At 43.7% G+C, this 21,910-nt stretch overlaps 1 protein-coding gene across 4 annotated transcripts in view; it reads right to left on the reverse strand.

Moving 5' to 3' along the window:
• The window catches only part of EGLN3 (egl-9 family hypoxia inducible factor 3), a 37,319-nt gene extending 15,619 nt beyond the window's left edge, over positions 1-21,700 (reverse strand). The window contains exon 1 of one of the 4 annotated variants that reach the window (XM_075129752.1): positions 20,983-21,700. In XM_075129752.1, coding sequence (XP_074985853.1) covers positions 20,983-21,567 — 585 coding nt within the window. In that variant the 5' untranslated portion in view covers positions 21,568-21,700. Of the gene's footprint in view, positions 1-18,858; positions 19,519-20,982 lie in introns of those variants that run through there. The other 3 variants (XM_075129751.1, XM_075129753.1, XM_048854040.2) reach the window with 3 other exon arrangements.
• Positions 21,701-21,910: the final 210 nt, after the last annotated feature.

Below are 21,910 nucleotides of genomic sequence, written 5' to 3' on the forward strand. Positions count from 1 at the left end.
GGAACAGAAGGGAGAGAAGAATGATGTTAAAAACCTAAACAAACTGTCTCATGTCCATTCGAAAGGTAACCCGCCAGTTCCAAGAGGTTACATTCTGCTCACCTTACTCTCCCAAAAATTTCCATTCTCTTCAATGGCTGAATGAGAAAGGACAAAACTACAAGGGTACCTACTGGGCTCAAAAAGGGAGACTTGCGACTACTTGCAAAATTAAGCGTAGGCTTGAGGAAGAAGGGAAGGCATATTCTAGACCAGGGGTTCTCAAACTGAGGGTCGGGACCCCACAGGGGTCACGAGGCTATTACATGAGGGGTCACGAGCTGTCAGCTTCCACCCTAAACCGTGCTTTGCCTCCAGCATTTATAATGGTGTTAAATATATAAAAACATCTTATTCAGAGGCTTGCTGTATGAAAGGGGTCACCAGTAAAAAACTTTGAGAACCACTGTGCTAGACCATCCAGAGCAATGACCATGAATCTGTTCTCCAAGCTTAGGACTGCCAGTGTCAGTAGCAATATTTTACTACTTTCCTGTCAGGCAGGAACTATATCTCAATTAACTGTGGAAAAAAATCCATTGATTTAGCTTCCTTTCCTCTGTTCCCAGGACACATCAGCTTAGCCAGTTGGCCTGGTAGTTGGATACTTGTGGGACAGATCTGGATGTTCCAGGAACAGAAAAAAAATTCTTGCTTTGCTTGCATCTACTTTTTGTTCTGCCTTGATGATTCAGCTGTACCTTTGTAGCTGCTTCCACATGTACAGAGATGCATTTATGAGAAATTTTCAGGAGCTCCCCCAATATACTACCATATGTCATTATTCTGATTGCCACAGGGTAGGTTAAGGGTCTTTCCTTGACTAGAAGAAGAAGAGAAAGTCCCCAAAGAAGGATCAGCCGATGATCCAAAAACTATTCCAACTGCAAAGGATAGGTATCATTTGTCAACTCTGCATTTTCAGGAGAATGCTGAAAGCTAAAGAAATAAAACCAAAGTTATATGGAATATCATGACAATAGGATTGTAATTCTGCTTAGAGTAACATCCTTGTCTCTTCTAATCTTCAAAAGAATTAATCTTCACTTGTGTAAGAAGGGTGTTGTCATGCTCCTTAACGCACATATGTTTGTATTTGCTAGGATTAACATTTCTCTGATTTCCCACTGCTCATGGACTCCCCTGCTCATTATGTTCTACAATGCTGAAAAAAGTGCTTTGTTTTTGTTTTGTTTTAAATTATGTTCCAATTTAAACTTCTCTTTATGCTGAAATTTTATTCAGCTGGTGTGCTTTTTATGTGCCCACAGACAGTACAGTTTGAGAATGGATTCACTTACTGCATGTTGAGAGCAGCCATGCTATCACCATAAAACCTGAAATTTATGAGGCTATAAGCCAATTAATTACTTTCTGTCAGGATATTCAGATTTAGTCTCCAATTAGCAGATGTAAACAGGCTTGGTGCATCATTGTATCAATAAAAGCTGTTTCGGTTTAGGAAGCCCGCCCCTTAACTACTGAGTTCTGGCTCCTGGCCAGCTAGATGATGGCTTAATGACAGTGCTACGTGCAGAGCGTGAGGGTATCGGCAATCAAACACAAACTTTACTCCAGAGTACACCTCACAGAGAGACTGCCGAAGAAAGGAAACACACACTTACAGTACATACAGTCAATGTACTTCTCATTTCTGATTCTTACTGAACGCCCTCCTTCCTTCCCGCACTCTCATTTCCTATATATATTCTTTTAATGCTAGATACCAAAGAGAGACACTACGGTCTAAATAGATTTTTAGAACATTTTTACTTGTGTTTTAAACCACTGTCTTCCTCTCTCCCCGCCTCATCATCCAAAAAAACTCCATACTATTACATTTTTTATTGTCCAGAAACAAAGCGGGGATGAACTATTCTAACTAGAAAGCATCAGACATTCAATACAGAGTACTCTGTAATGAGCCACAAGAGAGACCGTGACCAAGAGCTCAACCTTGTAGAAAAACAAGTTCATAAACACAAGCTCATTAAGGAAATCTGTAAAGAGTCTCGCCTTAAGTTCAGTTGTCAATGGGGAATAAAGGCATGGTAAGCAGAAAATAAATCTCCTTAAAGTTTTTAATCAAGTGGTTTTATATATCGTGGGGGATAATGTCATAGTTCCTTTAATATTTGATCCTTGTATTCCCTGTCACCACTTAGAGCTTTATCATTCTGTTTTTAATCACCCAGAGAAATATTGACAGAGACTTTGATAGACTAAGTAATGCCTTCCCCAGAAACAATTAAAGTAATTGCATATATTTTAGTCTCTGTCCCAGAACATTAATATAGGGCGTCATCCTAGATTTAACGGAAGCAAAACTTAAATGGGAATTTTGCCTATGTTAGGGCTGCAAGATCAGGCCTATATCCCTTTTTGACTTATGGACGCTGTGGGAGATGGTAACACTGCCTGCAGGACTTTCAATGTGGTGTACTCTATGCATAAATAAGCCATCTTTGCACTACCCTGATTCAGTGCTGCTGAGGGGACCCTGGGCTACTCCAACTTACAACAGCTGCCCCAGCGTCACATTGCAGACCAGAATCCCTCACAATACTGAGTCTATAGCTATTGACCTTTCTGCCCAGACACCCTGCCGTCTTGCCCACAGCATGCCTCCTATGACAGGGCTTCTGAGGGAAGGCAGCATAGGGCTACTTGCACTGATCCTATGCTGCTTCTGCACCCGAGGAATTTTCCCTCTCTCTGGCGGCACAGTTACAATCCCTGTATACGGGGCCAGAGCAGCTGTAGCAATTTAAAAATCATATAATTGAATTTGGAGGGAACCCCAAATCTCATCTGTGTACCATCCCAAAGTTCTCAAGGCCAGCTTGGCTGCTGAAGCTATGCAAACACTACTTAGCAGCATGAACACCGAGATGAATGGCACACAAATGTTGATCCCAGCAGTACCGCTAAATTAAGGCTAACTGATGAGACCAGTTATCCCTGCTGTAAATTTGGAATAAAGCTAATTCTACATTTTTGAAAGTCGACTAGCTAACAGTACATTCATGCCTGCACTGATTTGTGCATAAATGGATATTTATGGGTAAAACCCATTAAAGTTACCAGTGATAAATTACCCTCAGAAATAATTTATGTTGTTCTCTAAGGAATGGATGAATTTTAGTCTTTCAGCTCTAAGACCTTTTCTGAAGATACCACTAGAGTTAAAGCAGTACAATCCCTCCCAGTGTAAACACAGTTATACCAGTATAAACGTTCTTGTACCAGTACAGCTTGTCCCCATATGGTACGGGGAATAAGCTATTTCAGTATAAGGGTATGTCTACACTGGAAACTTCCAACTGCTGCCATGGGAACGCTCCCGCGGCAGCGCTTTGAAGTGTGAGTGTGGTCGCGTTCTAGCACTGGGAGAGAGCTCTCCCAGCAATCTACCTCCACGAGGGGATTAGCTCCGAGCGCTGGGGAGCCCAGCTCCCATCGCTTGGAGCCTGTCTACACTAGTGCTTTAGAGCGCTCAGACTTGCTGCGCTCAGGGGGGTGATTTTTCACACCCCTGAGCCAGAAAGTTAGAGCGCTATAAAATGTAAGTGTAGACATACCTTAAAGCACTGTTACACAGTAGAATTCTGAGTTACCAACACCTCAGGAATGGAGTTTGTTCGTAACTCTGAACAAAACGTTATGGTTGATCTTACAACTGAACATTGACTTAACATAGCTTTGAAACTTTACTATGCAGAAGAAAAATGCTGCTTTCCCTTAATTGTGTTAGTACTTTACATTTAACTGTGTTAAGTACTGTACTGTATTTGCATTTTTTTTTTTGGTCTCTGCTGCTGCCTGATTGTATACTTCCGGTTCCAAATAAGGTGTGTGGTTGACTGGTCAGTTCGTAACTCTGAGGTTCTACTGTACCGGCATAACTGCATCCACACTAGGATTAGACTAGACAACAACAAAAACCCCACAGAACAAACCTTCACCACCCCGCAATGAACACTTCTCTACACATTTTTTATACCAGTACTGGGACTTAAAAAATAATCCAGTGCAAAACAAATAAACCCTCAGCATGCAGCACTATATTCATTATACTTTTGCATTTTGTATCTGGAGATCAACATGATTCATAAAGGCAGTTAACCCATTATCTTCATTTTACAGGTGCGGAAACCAGGGCCCAGAGAAGTTAAGCAGCTGCCCAAATTCACACTGCAAGCCAGTTTCAGAGTCCAGAATTGAACATAAGTTGCCCAATTCCCATATGACAGCAAGGACTGCTACTCCATGAATTCTGGCTGCATATCCACTCTAGAAAACAAAAGCCTTGATAATTTACTAGGTGGGACAGCAGCAGGGTAAATACCAATATGGCACGACACTCATGCTAGCCAACTGTTTCTGCTCCGTTGTACTATCTTCTGGATGCTTACACAGTGCTTCCAAATACACCTTGCTGTAACTATGGTTGTCGGAGATTTCCAGAGAGCAAATTTCAGTGGGGCTCTGTACAGGTTCAGGAATCTACCAGGCAGAGTAACCTGCAGGATCAAGGCTTCAATAGGACTTAATTTTAAGTACACAAGCATGTTTGCAGGTTCAAAGCTTAAGGGTATGTCTAGCATTTTGGAGGCTGCGGGAGCAAGCCTCCCAGCCCAGGGCAAGAAATTCAAGCTAGTGGGGCTCATGCTAGCATTCTAAAAATAGCTGTAGACAGTAGTCAGCCCACCTCCCTCCTCGGGCTTCAGAGCCCGGGCTCTGTCTCAGGATACAACTTCAAAGCACAATCTACACTGCTCTTTTTAGAGGGCTAGCATGAGCTCCACTAGCCCAAGTATTAGAATATAAATAATAATCATTTTTATACAGGGAAAGCAATGAAACAGATGAACAACCATAGGTCAGCAAATATACAAAACAAATGTTTCTCTAATCCAGGGGTTCTCAAACTGGGGGTCGTGACCCCTCAGGGGATCACAAGGTGGTTACATGGGGGTTGAGAGCTGACAGCCCCATGAGGCTGACAGCCCTGAGCCCCCATTAAATTAATACCACCACCCCCCCGTTCTTAAATTAAAAGGGTGGGGGAAGTCACACTCAGAGGCCTGCTGTGTGACAGGGATCACCAATACAAAAAGTTTGAAAACCACTGCTCTAATCCTTTACAGTCATCCTAGTTATTGTGTTAAATTAGTAGATTTTTAAAAATCAGTAGTGTGACCTAAGTTGACACTGTCTGTTTAAATCAGGAGCCTAAATATGATTTTAGATGTTTAATGTTGAAATGTGAAAACCTGACATTCATATTCATATACCCGGCCAGCAGGACTGGCATTGCTAATTCTCTTCTTCCTCCTCCTGTGAAAATGCAGTCTGTAAAATATTTAACAATTCAGTGACCTTTCCTGTTGGCCTGGTTCAGCAGCCATGTACATGCTTCACAGGCAGGGGAAGACAGATGAAAAGCTAATCCATTAAGGAAAGGGAAATATTGGTGAATACTGGAAAGAACAGAGTTCAGTATAGCCTAGGGGAGCCTGTTCTATTTATATCCACCAGCTGGCAGAAAGTGAATTACATACCTTAGCGCGAGGACACTCTATAGCACTCCAGCCACTGCCCCCTCTTCCTTCAAATCTCACTTCTACAAGGATGCCTACAATAAATTAGACACCACCAGCCAGCTTGAGCAGCTCTTGATATTTGTTTTATTAATGTAAATCAAAATGTGTGTGTACGTGTATATATATATTTTCTGATTGTTCCCTCACCTCTATGAGCTGCTTGTTTTCTTGGCTCCTGTCCTGCAATGTGCTCTGCTTGGGCAGACCCCTGCTCCCATGTGAAGTCAACGGGGCTGTACGTCGGTGCAAGGATCCACCTGCCTGGAGCTCATTGGATGATCAGGGCCCTAGATTGTAAACTATTCAGATGAGGGACTGTCTTCCTCTGTGTTTGGACAGCACCTAGCACACTGTGGGCACTACTGGAATAAATGCTATTACTAATTTTAATGTGAGACGAGCTTGCTACAAGACACTGTCAAGTACACATCCTGATGCAAAGACAGTGAGAGAATATTATTTGGATTGCAGTAGCACCCAAAAGAAATTAGGGCCCACTGTACATACCAAAATCTATCCACCCACCCTCTCAGATGGTCCCTGCTTAAAACCTAAGCAGGACAAGTGGTGGATACAAACACGTTGGGGGGAGCGCAGGGGAAACAGTGCAAGATTTTCCTCATAACTTATTTAAGGCCCCCAATCCAGCAAACCATCCCTATTCAGCAAGGTACTTAAGCACATAGAATATTAGAGTTGGAAGAGACCTGAGGAGGTCATCTAGTCCAATCCCCTGCTCAAAGCAGGACCAACACCAACTAACTCATCCCAGCCAGGGCTTTGTCAAGCCGAGCCTTAAAAACCTCTAAGGATGGAGATTCCACCACCTCCCTAGGTAACCCGTTCCAGTGCTTCACCACCCTCCAAGTGAAATAGTGTTTCCTAATATCCAACCTAGACCTCCCGCACTGCAACTTGAGACCATTGCTCCTTGTTCTGTCATCTGCCACCACTGAGACTAGCCTAGTTCCATCCTCTTTGGAACCCCCCTTCAGGTAATTGAAGGCTATCAAATCCCATCTCACTCTTCTCTTCTGCAGACTAAATAACCCCAGTTCCCTCAGCCTCTCCTTGTAAGTCATGTGCCCCAGCCCTGTAATCATTTTCATTACCCTCCACTGGACTCTCTCCAATTTGTCCACATCCCTTCAGTAGTGGAGGGACCAAAAATGGACGTAATACTCCAGGTGTGGCCTCACCAGTGCCGAATAGAGAGGAATAATCACTTCCCTCAATCTGCTGGCAGTGCTCCTACTATACAGCCCAATATGCCGTTGGCCTTCTTGGCAACAAGGGCACACTGCTGACTCATATCCAGCTTCTCATCCACTGTAATCCCCAGGTGCTTTTCTGCAGAACTGCTGCTTAGCCAGTTGGTCCCCAACCTGTAGTGGTGCATGGGATTCTTCCTTCCTAAGTCCACATGCTTCAGTCCCATTGATTTTACAAAGAGAGAGTGACTCTTTGAGCATATGCTTAAGTGCTTTGCTGAATTAGGGCTGAACCTTTTAAAAATATTTCTTTTATTGATTTTTTTTTCAGAAACATTCAAATCCAAACAAAACCAATCCAGTGCAATAAGTAAGATTTTTAAATTGATACAATAATCATTATTGACTCCAGGACAGAGGAATGAAAACACACACTGTTTTTAAAACAAAATACAGAAAAGGGCTAATATGTGACCCTCAAATCAGTATAAGTTATAAATGTAATTTAGGTATTAATCATTTTGGTACTAAGCATGCAATACCTATTTCTTTGTGTTCACTGTAAGATTTAATTAAACTCCTAATTCAAGCATGCAGAGTTTTGTATCAGAGCAGATCTTTATTTTCAGAACTGTGGCAAGGTCTTTGCATATATTACGCCAGTAATTTGTGCCAAGTAAAAGTTAAGGAGGACAGCATAGTTAGCCGCTGATTTGGTGACATCTTTAGCATTCACAATGCTTAACATTTACCTGCTTTATGGGGACATTTTGGTGTCCAGTATAATTTATTTCAGATTTTGGTTTTGAATCATCATAGTGACAAAACTGCTTGCATTAATTAGCTTCTAATAATTGTTTTGCCTGGCATCATTAAATTTCTTTGTTTAATAATCTTTAAGAATACAGTGAAAACTATTACAAAGAAAAGCCCCTCTCTCACACACACAGAGTGCGGGGACGGAGGCAGGGAGGGAGGAGAAATGGGGCTTAGGGCTCTGCCAAATTGCTTGAGGGAACAGAGTCAGAGATGGTTTGGCGACAAAATGCCATGGCCGTGAATCATTTAGACAGAAGGATGTAGTCTACTTTGCATGAGCTGCCTTCATCTTTTCCCTTCCTTCATTGTTTCTCTGTCTAACAGAAAGGATGAGCTACTTCTGGCCTACTCCCTTCCACATTCATCTAAAAGTCACATAGCAATGTTATGCGTAAACCAAAACCATTTCCAAGGTATCATACAACAACATATCTTGTAGTAACAGAGCAATTATTCACCCTCAGACCTGCTAAGGCATGCGTTTGCAATGAGCCATCCACCACCTAGAGCGCACGTACTGAAAGCAGTTTCAATACTTTTCTAAAAACAAGGCTCCTCTTTTAATCCATTAAAACCTTTTCACTGAAGCTTAGAGAGAGTCTTGTCTTGTTAATGACTTGCTAACATTGCTGTTTTAGTCTTACACTTGATCACAGAAGGATTATGGCCATGCTAAATACAAGCCAGGTCTGTGACACTCACTCTTGTTGGTATACATACCCTTCTCTCCAGGAATCTAAAGCTGGAGACTGTTACTTGCACAGGTTCCCTTACTGAGTTCCCTTGCTACTTGGAAACCTTACTGAATTGCTTATTCTCACAGGCTGCCTATTGTAATGTTAAAAGAAAAGGAGTACTTGTGGCACCTTAGAGACTAACAAATTTATTTGAGCTAAAGCTTTTGTGAGCTACAGCTCACTTCATCGAATGCATCTGATGAAGTGAGCTGTAGCTCACGAAAGCTTATGCTCAAATAAATTGGTTAGTCTCTAAGGTGCCACAAGTCCTCCTTTTCTTTTTGCGGATACAGACTAACACGGCTGCTACTCTGAAACCTATTGTAATGTTAGTGTCACAGCAGACCAGGCAGCATTCAACTGGCAATTTGCCACTGCCTATTATGGTGTGGGGTAGGGAAACTCAATCAAGTCAAAAGCATGGACACACACTTTAAAAAAAAAAATTGTGTCTACTGTCTGTTGTTCATAAGACCCCTATCAAAGTGTGTAACAAATCGGTGCCTACCAATTATGTCCTTATCAGCTTAGCAACACTGACTTAATATAATCACCACTGTATTCATGTTTGGGTTGTGTGGTGTTCTCCTTCCTCCCTCCTACCCTGCACCCATTTTGAAGGGGAATTTATTTCACAGCAAAGCGAGGAATGACTATGGCTAGAATTTGTCGGTGTGCTCAGGCATTATGAAGACTCCTCACAAAGGCCCTCTCTTGCTGGGTAAAAAGTGTTTTCTTAAATTGTGTTAACTCAATCAAGTTAGCTTAACACGGTTGAGAAGTGAGGTTGCAGGCCAGCACGTCTGAAGCCATGTTCAGCTGGCCATCTTGTGTTCTAAGGGGGAATGTAGGCTACAGCACAGCCAGCTAACACAGCCTCAAGTTATAACTGGCATCCTAACAGAGCTTTTCAGTCATGTTAGCTAGCTCAGTTAAGTTAACACAACTGGAAAAAGAGGGGGGAGGGGGGGAAGGTGATCATTTTTGCCCATCAGGACTTCTCCATTGCTCTGCCAGAGCCCTGACCTGCAACACCCCTGCTCTGGCTGCTCAGCAGAGGGATGTCTACACTACAGAACCTATACTTGCATAGTCATGTTTGCCAGCATAGACCCCCCCGAGCACAGACGCAGCCTATACTGACAGGAGTTTTTTTCTGTCAGTGTAGGAACACCAGCTTCCTGAAAAGGACATTAGCTATGTTGACAGAAGCACTCTTTCAGCAGTATAGTTGCGCCTACTCTGGGGGTTTTGTCAGAATAGCTGTTGGTCAGGGGGATTATTTTTCATACCCCTGACTGACACAGTTATACCAACATATTCTTTAAGTGTAGACCAAGCCAGAGACTGGTAATCATGTCTGGCTATACCAGGATAAGGGCTCAATCCTGCACCTGGATTCATGAGAGCGACCCTTAGCATCAGTGGGGTTCTGAACAGGCACACAGGTCCACGCAGGAGGAACGGATTGCAAGATCAGGGCCTTAACCTCTGCCAGAATTTAGGACCAAATCCCCATCATTATTTTCACTTGTGGATGATGTAAAATTTGAATCCTTATGACCAGCTGTGATAACGTCATGGATAAACCTTCTACACCAGCAAACCACCACGTATATGAATTTGGAAGGGGTTGGGGAAGGGAAAAGGACATTTACTAAAGGAGTTGATTCCATAAGGTAATAAAGACACCAAAGTAAATTGTTAACTTAATTAGGTACAAGGAACTCCGTATGCCAGCAAACAGGTTTACCTTGCAGTATATGTGCTCTCCTACCACAGTGTAATGAGCATCCATGCATTTTCATTTCATTGCAGCTGAATGCTAAGGAGATTCATATGAGAGAGTTATTAAACATACTGCATACAAATGATAACAGCTAAGGGAAAATTATCTCATTGCATGGAGAAAGGCATAGGTGTGGAATGGTCTGGGGTCAGGAAAGTCCACAAGGTGAATCTTGCAGAGTTTCCAGAAAATTGTGGATGTATCTGGGGATGCAGAAGGGGTGGGACATGCTGCCATGCAATCCCACAGACCCTGTAAATCCACAGGAAAGAGTACTCTCACTCCCGTAACAGTTCAGGCCCACAGCTCTGGTTCCACAGGAGCTATGCTGCCAGTTAGCAAGCTATATGCACCTTCACAAAAAGCAACTCTTTCATGGAGTTTCAGGCATGAATACTTTGGGCTTGTTTATGGTGGGGAATTTTCCCTGGTGTAGTTATATCCCAGCATAGCAATATCAGTGCAGGCCTCCACTGCACCACTATATAGGGCGGCTTGTACTGATGCGACTAATCCTAGTTTGAAACATGGCAATGGAAAAAATCAGAAAGTGGCCCAGTGGCCCATGACTGGATTCCAGAAGTCTCACCATCTGCTATCATAGAATCATAGAATATCAGGGTTGGAAAAGTGAGTAATAATACGGCTTTTCAAAAACTGTTGAATCCCAGGCTACAGTGGGATAAAATACACTAATCCTTAAATTGTATTTCCTCTGGCCCTGATTCTGCAACCTCGAATGCATGTGCAGTCCCACTGAGTTCCCTTCAGGATATATTGACAACTCTGTTCTTTACAGTATTCAAATGTTCCCCAATATTTCCCATTCCTGAATGGATTAGCTGGTCATCAGTCTTCCTGTCTGTATTAGGACAGTAAAGCATATGGATGGTCTCTGACAAAGGCCACAGGAAAGGTCACTGAGTGGTGAAGTGTTTCACAAACTTCCTTTTCACAGGAAAAGATGAACTGGCAATAGCAATCCTGCTGACGAAGAGTCTGACTCAAAGCCACCTGAACATAACAGTGGAAAGACTCCTGACTTGGATCAGGCTGCAGGTGCATTACATTTAGCATCTGATAGTGGTGATACGTATGCCAAATTTTCACTCTGGGGCTTTTAGACACTGAGGGTATGTCTACACAGCAGATGCTAGTGTCAGCTGTGTATCGGGTGACCAGACAGCAAGTGTGACAAAATAGGGGCAGGGGTAGGGAGGTAATAGGAGCCTATATAAGAAAAAGACCCCAAAAATCAGGACTGTCCCTATAAAATCGGGACATCTGGTCACCCTAGCTGTGTAGTCATGGCTCCAGCATTGGGAGAGAGCTCTCCCAGCACTGTAAAACACACCCCACCTCCGCAAGAGGAATAGCTATCAGCGGTGGAAGCATGGCTCCTAGTGCTCTAGCACTGTCTACACCCCCATTTTACAGCACTGAAACTTGCATTGCTCAGGGGGGTGTAGACAAGTCCAAAGATCCACTATTTAGATGCCTAAATGCAGATTTAAAGGACATTCAAAGGACTAGAAGTTGTAAAGTTAGTCAAATGCATAACTGTCTGTAGGATCAGACCCTCTCTCTGTAACATCAAAGTCCTGCTAGGTGGAGCAGGAATTTGAGGGCTTGGCTACACTTACATTTTATAGCGCTCTAACTTGCTGGCTCAGGGGTGTGAAAAATCACCCCTCTCCCCGCCCCAAGCACAGCAAGTCAGAGCACTTTAAAGAGGCAGTGTAAACAAGCTCCCAGCGCTTGGAGCTAATCCCCTCCTGGAGGTGGATTGCCAGGAGGGCTGGGGGAGCTCTCTCCCAGCGCTCACGCACGACCACACTCACACTTCAAAGCGCTGCTGCGGGAGCGCTCCCACGACGGCGCTTTGAAGTTTCCAGTGTAACCATGCCCTGTGATTCTGTTTGCGTTCTCATTTCAATAAAGAAGTGTTTTAAAAAAAAAAAGTCACTGAGCAGAATGAGTCAGAACAAAATTAAGAGTAGATATAAACTTTGGTATCTTGTTTTAATGCTTGATTGTCAAGAAAAATATCCCTATTCCTGTGTATAATTAACCTGGCTAACTAATCTTGCTTGACAAACATAGATATAGAAATCAGTCCTGACAGTGATCCAAGGCAACTGCTCTAGGATCTCTGCCAAAGCTGAATTCCTCAGTCTGATATCATAAAATGACTTGTCTGTTGTATTTACAGTTCTGATGGCTCTGGACTCTGCTGAGCACTGGACATTCTGGCACTCATCCACAAGAACAGATTTGAACCTGACCATTATGCCAAAACATGTGCATTTGATTAGAAGAAAAATTATGCATAGTTCTTCTGGATGGCAGTATTCATCAGACTTTCCATTGTAAGCTAATTGCAAGGCATGCTGCTGTGCAAGTATCATAAAAATCCTTTGTAACATAACAAACTATTATATTTCTACATCCTGTGTTCCTCTGCAATTTGATCATCAACCTGTTACACTGCTCCTTAGGTTTGTACCCAGAACCAGAATCTAAGGGGTTTCACTTTGGATTTTAATGTTAAACAAGAGAAATCGCTGGGAGGTTTGCTTTTTTAATATATTAAAAACACACACAAAAATTATATTTCCTCCCCCCAGAATTACAAGACTATTGATGAAAATCCTCAACCTGAGCTTCTGAAGATTCATGCATTCCTTAAATCCCTGTGATGAGCAAGGGGTGGGTGGGGGAGGGGAGTGGAGCAGGCATCTCAGCAAGGAATCATTACATTGGAGGCCATGATTCAGAAGTCACCTTAGGACTCTCGGGCCTCTGCCAGGCGGGGAGCTCTGAACGCGATCCTCCCAGATTTGGGGCCAGCACCTGCTAGTTGTGGCCACACCACCCAATCTTGGAGAGTAAATAAATACTTTCCCATCTATAGGGCAAAGGCAGCATGGGCTCACGTAGGGTGGTGCTGGAGAGGATGAAGGTGCCTACTTGGACCGACTGAAGTTTTTTTAGTCATTACCTTGAACAATGACATGGATGGAGAGGGTTGGAAGGGGTGGGAGGAGAGACTACTCAGACAAAAAATGTTAGTGATTGTCTCCTCTCTGCTATACACATTCCAGTGACTGTCACTCTTTATACAGAATATGACCCGATTCTTAGAAGAGCTCAGCCCTCATTAAGACACCTAAATGAACCACCCAGATTTTCAAAAGAGGTTTCCATGCACTTTCATTTATGGGGTCCTGTCTGGAAGTGGTTAGGTTCTGAGCTCTCTGTATAAAACAATGTCATTGCGTTTCTTAAATACAATTGAGTTCTTGTGATTATTACTGGTTGCAAAATTTCCTATACTCAGTGGAACTCACTTGCCTCTGTGAGGTCAGGCCTCCAGAGACAGTCACAGCCTCCAACGTTCACACCAAGTAGTGGCGGAGTCTCTGATAAAATGAGCAAGTGGGCTATGAAAACTTCCACCATAATTGCATGAGTGCTAGGTGCCCGCAACCCCTGCTCCGTTGAGGTGTATGCAATCTTCTGACAGAGTGCCAGAAACTGACCGAGGAGGGGTCCTGGCCAGATCAGCCAAGTGATGGTCTGAGTCAGTGCCTTCCTTGGAGAGTCATTGTTGGTGGGACTCTTATGGGGCCACAGCTGTACTTTAAAGCTGCCACTTCCTGGCAAAACCAGAGGGCAAGGGTGGAATCACCACCATGCTCTTCACCAACAGATGAACCACCCCTCTCAAAGAGCATAGCTGCCTTTACAGCTCAGGGAATGCAGGTTGCATCTCTCTATACTAGCACTGGGTGGCGAATGGAGCTCAGGAGTACACATAAAGGAATGTTCGAACAGCACACCTGCTCATCGTGAAAGGATACGCCAAACAGATCTATTACTTTACAGTTTTAAAATGCTCCCTGTACAAAACAGAAACAAAAAAAGCAACGGCAGTAATACATCTTTCCATCCATAGATCTCAATGGCCTTCGCAAAGTAAAGTAAATCTCTCTATCCCCATTTTAAAGATGAGGAAATGGAGGCACAAGTGACATCTAATGCTATGAAGACTACACTGGCATAGCAATGTCATTCTAGCTATGCTGGTGTAACCTCAGAAAAAAGATACAGTCTAGTCTACACCAATGGAAGAGGTTTTTCCCGTCAGCATAGGAGAACACACCTTCCTGAACTATGGTTGCTACACTGACCAATACATTCTTCCATCAACAACCCCCAGTGTAGACGCAGTTATAAGTCAGTATAGCTATGTCGGTCAGGGTTGTGGATATTTCACACCCCTACCTCACAGAGGTCTGTCGACCTAACTTTTAGGCATAGACCAGGCTTAAGATAAGTGAATTTAGAGCCTGTAAAATGTGCAAGGCTGACAGATTTATCCAGTGAACAAACAGCAAAGGGAGGAGCAATATACCTGGCTGAAATATTTTCCAGTGGAAAAAAGTTCTCTCTTGGAAATTGCCAATTCAATGGAATAGGAAGGGGTCACAGGAATGCGTTGAATCCATGAAAGCTTTTGATGGAAAGCAGGCAGGGATCAGCCTGGCCAGCCTACCTGCCTTCCCAGGCTCCCCAGCACTTGGTCGGTTGCCAGGGTGGTTGGGTTCCCAAGCTCCACCGCTCCCAGCTCCTCAGCAGCTCAGCTGGCAGGGTGCTTGGCCTCTGAGGGCTTCTCAGGAGCCTGATGAGCTCAGACTGGTAAATTTTCAGAAGTGTACATTTTGGTTCTTCCAAAAATGGGATTTTCTGAAAACATCCCTCCTGCAGAAAATTTTGCATCTCCAACTTCTCATTCCAATGGATTTTTTTTCAGAAATGAAAATTTTTCCATGGGACAAAAATTCCAGTTCCTGCACAGTACTACATAGCAATATAATTTCCCCCAGGGCTTGAACTGTGGGGTGCATGGCAGGATAGTGCACCAACACCTCTTCTCACCAGCAATCTTGTACTCCAGATTCTCAGCTTTATTTAGTTAGTTAAAACTATGGCCATGTCTGGACTACAGTGGGATAGCTTTGGGGCCATCGCTATACTGGCATAACCCCAAAGCGTAGATGCAGACTACAACAATTGAATGGGTTTTTCCATTGCTGTAGGAACTCCACCTCCCTAAGCAACAGTAGCTAGATCAATGGAAGCATCTTCCATTGAAATTGCTGAGTCGACACCCAAGTGTCACAGCTATGTTGACCTAAGTTTCAGGTGTAGACCAGGCCCTACCGGTATGTCTACACTACGCAGACTACACCAGAACAGCTATATCGGCATAGCCCTCTAGTGTAGACACAGCCTACGCTGAGGGCTTGTACTCGCTGGCAACGTTAAAGCACTTCCGCAGCTCTCCCAGCGCTCTAAAAAAAACCACTTCCACGAGGGGTGTAGCTACCAGTGCTGGGGCACGGTCTACACTGGCGCTTTACAGCGCTAAAACTTGCTGCGCTCAGGGGGGTGTTTTTTCACCCCTGTAAAGGGCTGTAAAGTGTCAGTGCAGACAAGCCTTAAAAGAACGGGTTGTTCCAAGTGTAAACCAAGACTGGCATAGCTAATTTCATTCAGAGAGGTGGCGTTCCTGAACTGATGGAAATTATATCAGCATAGCTGGTGTGAAAAATCTGCACCCCGAGAGACATAACTATGCCAACCCAATCCCTGATGTAGACAATGCTAGGTCACCCACCTCTTGGGGAAATGGCCTACCTATGCTGATGGGAGGGCCTACACTGAAGCACTATAGCATCTGTGCCGTTGAAGCAGTTTAAGTGTACACATACCCATAGCCTAAGCAATTCCATCAATTCCTTTCCATCAGTACTCAAGGTTCATGTTTAATTGAATATGCTATAACTTTACTAAATGTAAAGTTTGAGTAGATTTCTAAATAATTATCAGTCTTGTGACACTTGTATTCATTTCCACAATCAGAATACTTATCACATAGCTAAAGTTTTACATGGGAGGGGGGGGGGGAAAACACACACAAAAACAACACAAATTGTTCTGGATTGTTAAACACCTTCTAGAGTAACAGCCGTGTTAGTCTGTATTCGCAAAAAGAAAAGGAGTACTTGTGGCTCCTTAGAGACTAACCATGAGCAAGCTCATGCTCAAATAAATTGGTTAGTCTCTAAAGGTGCCACAAGTACTCCTTTTCTTTTTGTAAACACCTTCTGTGACCCTCCCTTCCTCCCCTCCCCTTTCCACCCCCATGATCTACCCCACTCCCACAAAATGCCAGTTTTCCTAAAAGAGTAATTATAACAACGTGTCAAACTGAAAAATGCTGAGACTGTTGATTTAAAAAAAAGAAAAGAAAAAAAAAACAACAAAAAAAACCCCACACATACACTCATGCCGAGGCTACTGAAGGTTTTCGAGTATCCAAAAACTCAAAGCATCTTTTAATAAAGGATGCAATATAGTATATAGCAAAAACATATCTAGATTTAAAATAATTGCAATTGTTGTCCAAGTTCACCAATCTCACAAGACAAAGCCAGATGGGCCTGATTTTGGATGGGAGGCTTCAAAGAAACAGGCATGTAGTGCAGGAAGCTGTGATAGTTATTATGGCAATTCAAAAGGGGAAAAAATCTTTCCCTCTGAATCAACAACTTTGTACAGTGCAAGCAGGCACTGTCTTACTGAAGCTGCCATCTTTCAGTGGAGATGTAGAACAATGGCTACCTGTGATCCTCAAAAATTCCACAGCACTTTTTTTGAGAATAGGGATGTTAGCCTGTGTGTTCTTGTTAATTTCCTATTGAAATTCTCCCTGCATTTAAAATCAGATACCACATTCCTCCCTTTCAGTCCTGAATTGTTATGTAATTTTTCTATGCACAGTTTAAAGTCTGCCACCTTCTACCCAAAAATGTTCATGGTTGAAGAGATCTATGTATACAAATATTTTGTCATCTGTTTGTAAAGTGGTTGAGTTCTCTGTAGGATACTATATGAAAGTCAGTTATTACTCCTTATCCATAAAGAGTAATAACTACTATGATTCACAAACATTGAGGGCTGGCGGAATACCACAGATTGGTTATAAAAAAAAATTCCACTACTCAAGGTGAGTCCCAGAAGAACTTGCCCTAACCCTACAAGTTACATCTAGTGAGGGTCTGTGTGTGCAATTATGGTGATCCCCCTTCGTGTTTGGCTCTAGCTTTAGCACAAACTCCCCTTTCTTCCCCCTAGTGGCCAAATAATGCAGTGCCTCACTTTCAGCATTAGTGAGGCGAGCAGCGTCCTAAATTGCAGGCAATAGGCAAGGAAGTTTTCAACAATTAATAACTTTGTCCATTGTAATTCCATACAGGATCACTCTACCATAGTGAAACAGACTGAAGAGAAACCAAGTTAGCCCACTCTAAATGAACTAATGTTCAAACTCTACTGGGAATGGGGACTTGAAATGGCAGTTTATGCCTTCCTTTTCACAGAATTATACCTCCTTGCTCTTAACACTAAAGCACTAGATCTCTCTTTTCAGGCTTCACACCTATAATGGCGATACTAATGGTTCAATCAATCACAATATCCCCTCTTTAGTTATGAAACAGTTGATATGTGACCACTGAATTGAAATTAGTTGGAGTGAAACATTTCATCCATCAGATAGTATTAAACAGCCAAATAAAATCAAACATATTTGAACAGCCGACGTGCACAAGTAAATGTAGATCACCCTCCCCGCCTTCAGATAGGGAAAGCCATCTACCTCAAAACCCCTCTGAAAGTTAGAGACAAAAAGGGATGGGATAAAAAGAGCCCATGTTAGAGTACTCTAGTCTGTTGTGATCAATTAGTCGGTGCTTAGGTGCACTTCTGCCATCCCTTCCAGGTCTGTTTAGCACTATAAGAAAGGCACTGGTGGACAGGGTTGTAAGCAAACAAAGCTTCTCCTTTGGGTCAAATACCAGAAAACATTTTATGCTGGGACCCAGGCTCTGGTCTTCCCTCACTAGAAAATTAAATGATTGCTATGTAAATTTGTTTATTTACTCAGCTGTGGCCTCTACTGGTACACATGTGCATAAATTAGAGATTAAATGTATTATGTTTTATAATAACGAGCCGCCAAGCGCCTGCCTAGCAATGAACATTAATACTACAGTGACCAAGCAGACTCTCTAAGGCGAAGTAAAAGGAGAGTAATCTGACAAGATAGTCAATGTATGTCATGTACTTACAAACTTTCTTATTTAATATACATATTCATTCCTCCCCTTTACAATTGACAGGAACTGTTTATAAACAATTTCCTGTACTTTCAGATCTGGCAGCTAATGCACACACTGTGCTTCACAGGAAAAATCTACAGTGTGGCTTAAATTGGGGAGGAGGATGAAAAATCTGGGAGCAGTAATATCTACAGTTCAGGAGTTTAAAAGTGTAAGGTGCTATTGCAGGGGGTTTATAACTCAGTGGTAAAACTAGCAAAAAGAAAAGGAGTACTTGTGGCACCTTAGAGACTAACCAATTGGTTAGTCTCTAAGGTGCCACAAGTACTCCTTTTCTTTTTGCGAATACAGACTAACACGGCTGTTCCTCTGAAACCTGGTAAAACTAGAACACGGAAATACATTTAGGAAAAACCACAAAGCCAGAGTCTGTTACAAATCCAAATAGTGACTGAACCACTCTCTTACCTTGGACCTTTCCTTGACATAGTACTTGCCCAGTCTACTTCCACAATACATCACCAGCCTGTCTATCAACGACAAGAGAAAGTTGATGGCCTCACAGCCTTCCTCAGTGCCTCCGATCCACTTTATCTGGTCTCCTCTCAAATGCCTTTTGGAGATACCATTGTTGTGGCCGGCTAGTTGACCATCCTGCAGCTCCCCGTTATAGTGCATCTGTTTCACTCGCTCCAACAGACAGTCCCCTACCACCTCGCCCAGGAAATTGTCCAAATAGCAGAAGCCGATATCATGCAAACAGGGCACAATATAGTCGAGAGCTATTTTCTCTAGATCTAATCTCATTATAGGTCCCAGAGGCATCTTGACTAGGTCGTTTCCCCTCCCAGAGTTAAGTCAAATATGCACCAAAGCGGTGCTTAGTAGAGCTGGAGATGAACAATCGCTCTAGTAACTTGAGTCAACCAGCAGGTACAACTTTTTAATTTACGAAGCAAACGAGTGCAAGGTTAAGTACGAAGACAGCGTGGGAAAGTTTAGCTACAGCAATGTCTCTCCTCAGTGGAGATTTCCAGTTCCACCCAGCCTTTGGGTTACCAGACTAGATAATTAAATGCACGGTGAGTGCACTTACTCCCCCGAACTGACTCCCCCACCTCCCGCCTACCAGCCGCACCTTTGCTGACAGATAAGTGCTTAACCAGAAGGCTGCTGATTCTGGAATTCTTTTTTATCTGGTTGTATGTGATCCACGTGTGTGAACTCCCCCTTTTTTGGAGCTCATGAGTCCTGCAAAGTGCAAACTCCTTTCGATTTATTTACCAAAGCAGCAGATGGCCCCTTTCTGATTAATACGTCTGCTACGTGCAGAATGTGTTCTTACTCAGCAGCGATCAGCACGTGGGTGGAGCCCCGTCCCCCCTCCAACCCGATTCAGCACTTACCTAGCCAATCAGTGGGTCGAGTGGGCGTGGCCTCCGTCAGAACCCCCAACGAGTTACACCGAGTTCAGCCCTTCAAAGGCTTCACCGTTGGATTCGCATGAGGGGGGCGGGGGGATTTCCATGAGTCTAAAGGAGGTGTGTCTTGTGGTTTAGCAGGCTCCACCCACCCATCCCGGGGGCGTGGTCTCCGCCATTGAGGAATTCTCCCTCAACATGTACACAGCTACTACAGTCACATACTACAAGGCAATGTAAACAAATGGTGCTGAAAGATTAAGTGCTAATCGAACTGCTCGTGGCAATTATCTTAACTCAATAATACGGGCTGGGGCAAGAGTTTGCCAGGGTCTATAATCTTTTTCCGGGAGGGGGGAGACGCCCCTCAACCCATACACCTTGACACACAAACTACCAGGAGGTGATTTAAAGTTAGTTTAAAAACAAACTTGCCCCAAGTCTTATTCATCTGGAGACAGAATCCCCCATTCCCGAATCAGTTTTTAAAAGTATCTCCTTCTTGTGACAAACGCTCTTATATGGTTCAATGAGACGTTTAAAACTAAAGATCTCATTCATTTTTTGCTTTAAACTGTCCGTCATTTAAATTGTCCCCTGAAATAATAGCAATGCCAGTTTCAACATCAGAACAGCCTGGTACAATTTTGGGGGGTAGGAAAATTTAATGGAAGTTTTAAAAAAGTTTGTTTAAGAGCCTCGTCTGTACTTTCCCCAATTATTTACTGAAAACGCTTTAATGGTCTATTTTGTGTTGTGGCATGAAGTGCATGGGATTCTGTCAGTTTCTGGAAGTAACACTGCATGTGATAAATTCAATCTGATACGTACAGCTTCAATTTTCCCTTTTAAGAAACAACCCAGCAATCTTGCAGCTACTGTAACCACTGCATTGTAAGATTTTCACATTCCCCTCCAGTTATCAAATATGATACCATGTTACTTGTAAAGCATTTAATCTCTACTCGTTTATAAAATGTATTCTAATGAAAAGTAATTAGTTTATGAGACGGTACAAATAAAGACTCGTTTAACAAAGTCCACTAACACTCAGCGTGCCCAGGATTTGCTGAAAATCTGAATGTAAGATGTTGTGTGCATTTAACGCAGACTAGAAACTAGGGGGGGTAGGGGTACCTTAAAACAAGTAATTGTCACTGCAGTTACTAACCTTATGTCTTCCTCTAATTTTGTAATTCCCAAGTTTCCCATCAGCGTACATGATGAGTTTATCCATTCTGGACAGAAGGTAGCCTATATTTTCACATCCTTGTTCATTGCCCTCCACCCACAATATCTTGTCCCCGCGAATAGCCTTAGTGCTGCCTGATTTCTGACTTGCCAGCTCTCCATCCTGGAATTTGTCACTCAGGTGCAGAGCTTTGACTTCTTGCAAGACTTTGTCTCCAGTTTTGTGTCCCAGGAAATTGTCTACTATGCACAAGCCGTAGGAGTTCATGCAGGGCACGAGGTACTGTACCACTAGTCTCTGGCCACCTCTGTGTTCTTTAGCAGGAGCCCTCTTGCGAGGGGTCAGATTCAGAGAGCGCGCTCTGGCGCTGGGCTCCCCCGCTTTCACTGGGCAAGCGCCTCCTCCTGTGCATCTCGACGGGTCAGCTCGCTGCGCCTCACTCCTGCCCTGGGCTTTCTCGCTGCTCTCGGGGTTATCCGCATGGATCAAACCCCTTTTCATGCTGGCTACCGATTCGCAACTGCTCTTGCCTATTGGCGGCTCGGCTCCCCAGCTCGTTGCCATTTGCACTGCGGTCCCCCGTCCCCATGCATTGCTCACATGCTGCTGCCAGCCCTTGAGCCGTGCGAGGGAATGGGAAGTGCCATGTTCCACCAACAGGATGCTACAGAGGACAAGCCGCCGGGCGGGAGCGTGCACACGTACCGGCGGGAGCGCGCAGGCTCACCCGCCTCCTCCTCCTCCTCCCTGCCGTACAGCCGCCTCCATCCCGGGGGACAGCGGCTGGGAGCATGCCAGTTCCAGCGAAGCGCACGAAGGCCGAACGTGCAGAACGCGCCAGCCCCCGCCTGCAAGGTGCGTTTCCTCCCAGCTGAAAGACACCAGTGATCGCCCAGGGGACAAGCTG

Source organism: Caretta caretta, chromosome 6, assembly GCF_965140235.1.
Source record: "Caretta caretta isolate rCarCar2 chromosome 6, rCarCar1.hap1, whole genome shotgun sequence".
Lineage (NCBI taxonomy): Eukaryota > Metazoa > Chordata > Testudines > Cheloniidae > Caretta > Caretta caretta.